Here is a 9370-nt window from a genome sequence, read left to right on the forward strand (position 1 = left end):
TTTTGCAGATACTGAAACCCCCTCCAGGTGGGAGAAGTTAACTGTGTGCTGCCCACAAGCCTGTAGACCCCAGACCAGTTGGAACCGGAAGGTTGATGATGCTGACTCCTCACCACCAACCCATCAGAAGAATGTCCACGAGCTGATCACACCCTTTTTGAACCATTACTATAAACTCCTCACTCCCCCCTCCAGGTTGGGACACACAGTTCTGAGGGCATTAGCCCACTGTGGCTCCCTTTGCCTGGCAAAGCAATAAAGCTATTCTTTTCTACTTCACCCAAAACTCTGTCTCCAAAAATTAATTCAGTGTTGGGATTTTCAGAGACTGGATTCAGCTTCATTGCCACCTCTGTAAAACCTGCTCCATCCCTTAACTGATAGCGATGGCCTCCTCCTCCTCGATGGCTCCACGTTTCTGTCCAGCGTGTTTCCCAGCCTGACCTGAAGCCACTTCTGTGTGGATGTCTGCCTCCTGGCCCCAGACTGTAAGGTCCTTGAGGGAGGGGACAAGTGTCAGTCATCTTTGCATCCTCCATGCTTCGCACCATCCCTTGCACACAATAACGTTTCCTGAATTTGACGGACGGTTTGTAATACAGGAGAAAGTAATACTGCAGGTACCATAGTGGCTGATTCATGGGTTTTCAAAAGTCCGGGCTTATTTAAACCCATAACAGGTTCTATCCATCAAAAAGATGTTCTACTCACCAGTTCTGACTTAGAGAAATGTGGAAGCTATCAAAGAGGATTGATCAGTTTATAAAATATGTGTGGCCCCATTGGCCTCTGAGAACAAAACACAATCAATACCATCATTAGAACCAAAGGATTATAAAACAGAAATATAGGTTTGGGATTAAAATTTTTTTAAATCAATTTATTTATTTTTGGCTGCATTGCATCTTCCTTGTTGTGCGTGGGCTTTCTCTAGTTGCGGTGAGTGGGGGCTACACTTCATTGCAGTGCACAGGCTTCTCATTGAGGCGACTTGATGCGGAGCATGGGCTCCAGGTGTGCGGGCTTCAGTAGTTGTGGCACGTGGGCTCAGTAGTTGTGGCTCTCAGGCTTAGCTGCTCTGTGGCATGTGGGATCTTCTCAGACCAGGGCTCGAACCCGTGTCCCCTGCATTGGCAGGTGGATTCTTAACCACTGCGCCACCAGGGAAGCCCAGGATTAACTATTTCAAAAGGATATTCCTGATACATGCACATCTTGAGAGAGATGGATCTTTTCTTATTTAACGGCATAGCTACCTTTGCATATCTTGATATTATGGCACATCCTAGGTATTCAATTTTGTTCTGGGTTGGATGAATAAAGCATGTGTGGGAGTCACATTTTATAATTTTATATTGAGCAGTGCAAAGAAAAACATGCCTTTTACCTTGTCCTCGGTCTTGCAGTAAAAGCCTTTAATAGGTCCAGAGAAATTATCCCTGTGCCTTGACCAGAACCATCTGCAAAGCTATGACTAAGTGAAATGCAGCCACGCACACATGGGGCTGCAGAGCTTGGTCCCCGGGCAGAGCCCACACTGAACACAGCCAGTCCTTGTCATCATCAAATAATGTGTAACATCAGCCGGGCTCTGAGGTTAGCATCTGTTTTTTATTCAAAAGGGCTTGTGAAGTGTTTGGGTATCAACAAGGGGAGTTCTTTCATTCGAATGAAAAGCATCTCTAGTTTTTCTCATCAGTCAGAGGAAGTCAGGTCGATGAGATGTTTGCAGGCCAGTAAACTATCAGAAGAGACATTATTTTCAAGCGCCTTTTTTCATGAAGTCTCACCGACTCCATCTACAGGTTTAACAGGAGAGCACAAACAGTGATGCCTCTTTATCATCTCAGAACATGAAAGAGAGTAAGATATTTATGGTGCCCATCCAGAGAGGAGGCCTGCAGTGACACTTTGGTTTGCAGATGTCCACTGAAGCATCAATGCATGGCTTAACGTCTCCAACTGCCTGTAAATTGAATTTTTGAAAACAAACATGTGTGCCCTTTTCAAAGGAGACTCGAAGGTTTCATCTGTAACAGGCCATAGTCAGAAAGCAGATGAGACACCAGGGGAATTTCACCATGCTCATTTCCTGGATTAAACGGGAAATCTGAAGAATTGAGAAACATGTATAAATAGATCCCACCTGTTTTTGATGAGATTATTAGGTCATTAAAGTTTCCCTCCTCTTGACAAGTGCCACTTTCAGAACTTGCAATGTTCTAGAGGAACCTGAGCATTTTATTCACTGTGTTAAGAAAGCTGCTTGGAAAGAAATACCTCTCCCAAGTCTTTCTGCCAAAACTTTTTTTTAAAGTTTTTTAAAAAATTAATAATTAATTAATTTTTGGCCGCGTTGGGTCTTTGTTGCTGCGCATGGGCTTTCTCTAGTTGCGGCGAGCAGGGGTTACTTTTTGTTGTGGTGCGTGGGCTTCTCATTGTGGTGGTTTCTCATTGCAGTGGCTTCTCTTGTTGCAGAGCATGGGCTCTAGGTGTGAAGGCTCAGTAGCTGTGGCTCATGGGCTCTAGAGCGCAGGCTCAGTAGTTGTGGCACACAGGCTTAGTAGCTCCATGGCATGTGGGATCTTCCCAGACCAGGGCTTGAACTCATGTCCCCTGCATCGGCAGGCGCATTCTTAACCACTGCGCCACCAGGGAAGTCCCTCTGCCAAGACTTTGTATAGTTCTAAGAACTTGTTTTTTTTTTCAATGCTAAGGTGTTGCTTTTTCATTTTGAAAATGTAAAGGACACAGAGTGGTCCTCTCTCAGAGAGAATATGCTGCACGGTGCAGGTGGGTTAGCGGTACCATGGCTGCCAAAAAGAACAGTTCCCATTTGGATGTGTGTGAGAGGCGCTCCTTCTCCCTGAATGAGAAGTCTCCCAGGCTTGCCTGGTTAAACTCCATAAATGTATGAAATATACTTACATTCTGGAAATCATTAACTTCGATCGCTTCTTCAGCTCCACTTCCCATTTTAAAGGTCTCCAAGTTGTTCCCAGCATCTATTTCCATTGACCCATCTTGTAATTTCCCATTGATACTCATGGTATAATGGACATTGTAAATCTGGAAGAGAACATCAGTTAGTGATGCCTCCCTTTCAGAGCAATTCAGGGCTTATCTTTAGATCTGCAGTATATAAAGTAGCTTTCCTATTTCTCAGAGATACACTGAATCATCCTTAATAGTAAGGATGATTATCTTAGTTATCTGTGAGGACTTTATTCATAGACCAATCACTTAATACATGATTTCTTAAAAACTATCTTAAAAGTAAAGCTTTTGATAGTCTCTGATACTAAATCAAATAGCTCAGTGATTTGCAATCCTGGCTGCATGTAGAAGCATCTTAATAGAATCTCCAGCTACCATGCTTAGGTTCCCCCCACTGGACTGATCAAATCAGAGCCTGTGGGGATGGGGTGTGAGCACAGATCTTTCTTTTTCTGAAGGTCAATTCTACTATGCAGCCAGAGTTAAGACCAGTTGATGAATAAATGGAAATTGAGGAAGCAGAGGGTTAACTGGGCTGTTACCTGAACAAATCTGCAGTGGCACCTCACTTTGAAGGTATTTTTTTTTAAGTCCTTCAGTCAAGATTTGGCGTGGAGTGTGGTATACAGTAAGAACTGCAGACAGGACTAGGATATGCCTGAGACGGAGTAGCATTTACAGAGAGCAAGGTCAATGTGCACATCTGTTTCAGCTCAAAATAAGGGGTACTCATTTTAATGACTCTATGGGACAGACATGGCGTCATAAGGCATTATGCTATGAGACGTGTGGGGAGAAGGGAGGGAGGCTTGGCACTGTCCAACAGCACTGGCCCAGGAATCAGAAAAACAGGTGGCCACACCCCTTATCCCTGGGTCTTGGGAGTTGCCTTGAGTGTAAAACAACGAAGTGGGACCTCAAAGGTGATTTTTTTTTTTTTTGATGTTGGGGGTAGGAGTTTATTACTTTATTTATTTATTTTTGCTGTGTTGGGTCTTCGTTTCTGTGCGAGAGCTTTCTCTAGTTGTGGCAAGCGGGGGCCACTCTTCATCGCGGTGTGCGGGCCTCTCACTGTTGTGGCCTCTCTTGTTGTGGAGCATGGGCTCCAGATGTGCAGGCTCAGTAGTTGTGGCTCACGGGCCTAGTTGCTCTGCGGCATGCGGGATCCTCCCAGACCAGGGCTCGAACCCGCGTTCCCTACATTAGCAGGCAGACTCTCAACCACTGTGCCACCAGGGGAGCCCTACGTGTTGGATTTCTGAGTAACATCTTGTTTAAAATTCTGCCATTAGAAATTTTTTTATAGTGTACCACTAAATTAGATGATCCAAAGGGCTCTCTTAGTTTAGACATCTGGTAAGGACAATAGTTTAAAAAGTAATTCACACGCTGCTCCTGTTCAGTATGCTGCTGTTCTAGAACATTCTCTGTGTCATGGGGTAGTAGGTGGGTTCCTTTTCTTCTCTTTTCTTCCTTTTTCTTCAAGGTACATATATGTATATATCTATATCTTATATATGATATATAATATATCTCTTATATGACATATAAGCTATAAAATCTTTAAAGGGGAAGGAGTGGGAACTGATGAAAGACACCTGCTACTTAGTGTCAGGTCAGTAGGTCAGAACTGCAAAGAGCTCAGATTCAATTCAAGTCTGATTTTCTCCCTCATTATGATGAATGGCTGACCGCAGCATGGACAAACCCTGGGAAAAGTATCTGTTGTTATTGGATCATTACTTGTAGAAAACTCATTATTGCAAGACCCACAGAGTGCTATTTTAGTTTATCAGCAGAGACGTAGAAACGGCTTTGCTAGCATGTACCCTTTTAGGTAACAGCCCTCGGTCGGTGGAAGAGAAAATGCCGGCATGCAGTTCAGCCACATTCTCAGTGCCCCTCCTTCCCTCGTTCTGATGAACTTCGATTCCTGCAGGGCACTGTCTCCACGGCTCACCTGATCATAAGAACCACTTCTAGGAGCTTCCCTGGTGGCGCAGTGGTTGAGAGTCCGCCTGCCGATGCAGGGGACACAGGTTCATGCCCCGGTCCGGGAAGATCCCACATGCCGCGGAGCGGCTGGGCACGTGAGCCATGGCCGCTGAGCAACGGGAGAGGCCACAACAGTGAGAGGCCCGTGTACCGCAAAAAAAAAAAAAAAAAAGGAACCACTTCTAGGGGTTCTGCTTTAGGGGAAGCGGGAGCAGAACCCACCAATCTGTTTTCACTTTGCACCTCAGGCGGTCCTCACCATCAGCCAATTTGGGGAAACCTGTTTTCTTTGGCTGAGCCAGGGTTTTCTGAAGGTAAAGCTCAGAAAGCAGGCTCTGTTCTGCTCCTGCGCTCTCTGAGCAGCCACTATTCACGTGAACTAAGTTTGGCTGTCAAAGGGCACATGGCAGACAACGCGCATGTGAGTTTCTGCTGGCACGAGTGTCCTTCCTTCACTCAGGAGATAAGAGGCTCTTTTTTCTTTTTTTTTTTTTTTAAGCATTGCACATAAGCTTTTTACTACTCAAGCAGTCCTAAATTTAAGTAACTGTTTGCAAATTCTTAGCGGGTCTTAAGGAGACAAGATCGCAACACTAGAACTGTGGCTTTTATCCTAATTTCACTTTCCTCTACCACCCTTCGCCACCTCCCCGCCAGCAAAAGCTCCCTAACGAGGCATCCTTTGTAATGTAGCTGCAGCCTGGCTTTCATAAGCAGCACACTGTCTGCATGGGGCAGCCATGGAGGTTTGTGCCCTCCTGAAGTGCCTTGGGTTGGGGGGTGGTAAAAAGTCGGAAGTTATTTCCAAAGTACTGGGCCCTGAGCTCAGAAAGTGGCTCGGTTGGTGGAGCAGTAATCACATTATCTGCTCTAAACTGATGGAGCTGTTAGCACCTAAGGCTATTTCTATCCAAGCACAAAGGAAGTTTATTATGTGCCAATAGTCTGCTCAATATGGTGCCTTTTACAGCCAAGGAGATTTGCTAATGAGTTTCTAATAAAGCCTGGGTTCATAAGATAATTATATCATGTTTGGGACAATGTCTTGAAAAATCAGGCTGAGAATAAAGGCCCCAAGCAAAGATATCTTCCCCTCATCTCACGGGGTAGCGTTGTCAGTTATCTCATATTGGTGGGAGTTTCCCATATTTCAATGCCTTGTTCCATTTACAATAATGTGGATGAAGCATGGTCTCAATATTTGAGCCCAGTCACTTGTCCCCTGATTATTAGCACTCCAATGCTTGAGAGTTCTCTAGCTGATTTCCAGTAAACCTGTCCTAAGGGGATTTACCCATATGAAAGGCATAGGAGGTAAATTACTGCTGGTTCTCCTCTATAAACCAATATAGAGGAACAGAAGCATGGATAATCCCCGAAGAGTGGGTAGTCCATTTGGTTGGGGATGTCTTTCTGTTTGACAGAGACTTGATTATGTTTTGTTTGGGCCATTTACATTTGTATTCAGGGAAAGCAGACCTGTGCCTGTGCTACGCATAGATGGTGCCAAATTTACTCTATTTAGTATTTTGTGGTTTGTTTTTCAGACTTAAGTAATATGGATCAGCATGGAATATTTTGGGAGTTAAAAAAAAAAAAACCTACCACGATTTTCTTCACTTTCCTGCCTCTATAAGAGACAGGGATAACTTTGATTGTTGGCAATAAAATGTGATTCACTATTCCTCTGTATTTTTAGAATTTAATACTGCTCTCTTGAACCAGGCAACCAACCATCTTGCAGTAAAGTACAAGTTATGATAAAAGGAGGCCCTGCTCATTCAGGGTGATCCTTCAATCTCTCTTTCTAAAAGCTTGTCAGTTAGCTGTGTTTGCCTTGAATAATTAAATGCAAAGTGGTGTTCATTTTAATACATATCAGGACCAAAATCTTTACCCGCCCCCCCAAAAAAGCAAAGCTATTTTTGTACCCAAAAAGGACCTATACCATTGAAGTTTTGTCATCTAAAAGATAGCATTTACATTCGAAGATGGTACAATTTCCCAAGGGATGACAATCTAAACCCTGCTATTAATGGAGATGGAGATACTGACATTGTTCTCATGTTCAGATATGCTGCTTTCAAATGTGAGCATCTGGCCCAGCTTCTATATTTAAAATATACAAATAGATTAAGGCACTTTTCAAATATACACAAAATACTGTGCAATTCTGATCTTACAAATCGATGCTTGTAAATTTGATATAGTCTCTAAAACAGACTCAGTGCTAAATGGCATGCTTATCTACGTTAGGCATTTGAGTTAAAAATACAAATTATGCAGTGACTGCAGAAGATGTGATGTGTAAAATGGCTGAATTGCTTTCAGCACCATTTTCTCTAAGTACTGGGATTCATTCATGCTTTGAATTTCATGGTGGGAGAGAAACGGGAAACAGCAGTCACAGATCCTCTGAGGGTAGTGACTAAGAAACAGCCCTTTGTGTGCACCCTGGAGATGGAATTCTTTTCCATTAGTTGAAATACTTACACCAAGCCTGGCAATGGTCATCAAGATAAAAATGCCTCCCTTTACATAGGTGAACAAAATTCAGAGTATTTAACAAAAACACGGGTATTTTGCTTAGTTGGGTCAGAAACACTTTTTATATTCCTTGAGAGCCAACTAAGCTTTAAAATAAATAGTTGCATACAAAGAAAGTAAGACAGCAGTTAGTAAAACATTTACCATTGAATCACATGTGACCAGGCCAGAAGTGATTTTTAAAGACATTTGCCATCTTTAAGGAAGTTAGATCTTTTTTTTTTCCCCCTTACTGCATGAGAGAAGGGGGCATTAAAAGATGGGGAGAGAGAGAGGGAGAGAGAGAGAGAGAGAGAGAGAGAAGACAGAAGGGAGAGGGAGGAAGGGAGGGAGGGAGGGAGAGAGAGAGACAGCGCTACTGAGAGGTCAAATTCGTCCCCTTATTGGGTCTGAATGTCCTCCACTGTCTTTGTCCCAGATTCTTAAATTCACAGCCTTTCTCAGCTGGGGGAGGGCTTAGTTCCATTTCTTTCCTAAGGATGAGTAAAGCGAGGCCAGAGGGGATGTGCCTTACCCATGGTCACTCAACTGCTTAGCGGAGACGCCAGGCTGGGATGGGCCAAAAAGAGCTTTCTTGGAACCGTCCACTGCATTTCCCTGCTACTCTGTCTTTAACATCTTCCCGTAAAGTCCTGACTGGCTTTTCTGCAAAGTTGCCCGTGAGTGGGAAGCCGCATCGTGGAGTTGGTTGGAAGAAGGGGGAAGGTACCCGGGAGACCCCGAGGGGAAAGCATCAGCTGGGGCGAGGGGGCCGCTCTGGAGCCACCTAGGAGGGGACACGCGAGTGACAGAGAGGACACCGCCATCCCGCGCGCCCCCAGGCCCCGCGCCCCTCCCGGCCTCGCGCACCCTGACTCGTGCCCGCAAGCCGGCAGCCGCCCTCCGGACTTACGTGACTGTCGCTCCCCTTCCAGAAGTAGAAGGCCCCGATGGCCCCGAAGAGCAGCAGCGCCGCCCCCGCAATGAGGACCACGGCTCCGACCTGGAGCAACCGCGCGGGGCTGGTGGGCTTCGCGGTCACCGTGGCGTACGCCTGCGGGCCGGCGGGAGAGGGGCTGTCATGTCCGCGCGCAGCGACCCGTCGCATCGGGGGTGTCGGACAGCTCGTCCCGGGCTCCTCCGGGCGCCCCCTTTCGCCGCGCTTGCGTCCGCGGGTCCCTGGTCCTCGGGAGTGGATGTGCGCTGAACAAACTTCGCGGTGCAGGGCCATCGCCCCGCGGGTCTCTCTCCGCCTGCCACCCGACGCCCCCTCTTTCCACCCTATCCACCCTCCCCTTCACACCAGACTGGGGATGCCAGGCCCCTTGCACACGCACACGCGTGGGGCGCCACCCCAAGCCCTCATTTGGGCGCCCACATTTGTTCCCAGCTCTCAAATTCGGTGACACAAATCGCTGACCCGGGACAGGGGATACGGGCCCCGCGTGTCTGGGGCTCCCAGGCGGTACTCACCGGGGGGCTACAAAACTCAACCTCGTCGGGTCCCACCAGGGCGATGGGCACTTTGTCCGAGTTCTCCGTCATGGCTGCGGCCACAGGAGCGGGACACTGGGAGGCTCCGCGCGCGCCCTGGGCTCTGTCCTGCTGCCCCGACGTGCCGGGCACTTCAACGCGGCGCACGCGCGCGCGCGCACCGTGCCCCGTCCCGCCTGGGCCAGCCCAGCGCTCCCCACCCCTCCCAGCGCCTCACCTTTCTCCTCCCTTCCTTCTCCCGCCTGGAGCAGCAGTGAGCTCATCCTGCCTTCCAGATGCCCCTCTTCTCGCTCTCTCCCGTCTACTGCCCCCACCACTCCACCCCCCACCCCCCACCCCCGCCCCAAACATCCCGGTA

General features: G+C 47.1%; 1 protein-coding gene across 7 annotated transcripts in view; it reads right to left on the minus strand.

Moving 5' to 3' along the window:
* The window catches only part of CNMD (chondromodulin), a gene marked incomplete at its 5' end in the record, with an annotated part of 28255 nt that extends 19177 nt beyond the window's left edge, over positions 1-9078 (minus strand). For 3 of the 7 annotated variants that reach the window (XM_081214677.1, XM_081214676.1, XM_081214675.1), the window contains 2 exons: positions 8432-8572; positions 8992-9063. In XM_081214677.1, coding sequence (XP_081070803.1) covers positions 8432-8572; positions 8992-9063 — 213 coding nt within the window. Of the gene's footprint in view, positions 1-2928; positions 3070-8431; positions 8573-8991 lie in introns of all 7 variants that reach the window. The other 4 variants (XM_081214679.1, XM_081214678.1, XM_081214674.1 and 1 more) reach the window with 2 other exon arrangements.
* Between the last annotated feature and the right edge of the window lie 292 nt (positions 9079-9370).

The sequence above is a fragment of the Mesoplodon bidens genome (assembly GCF_964165515.1).
Source record: "Mesoplodon bidens genome assembly, chromosome: 17".
NCBI classification, from domain to species: domain Eukaryota; kingdom Metazoa; phylum Chordata; class Mammalia; order Artiodactyla; family Ziphiidae; genus Mesoplodon; species Mesoplodon bidens.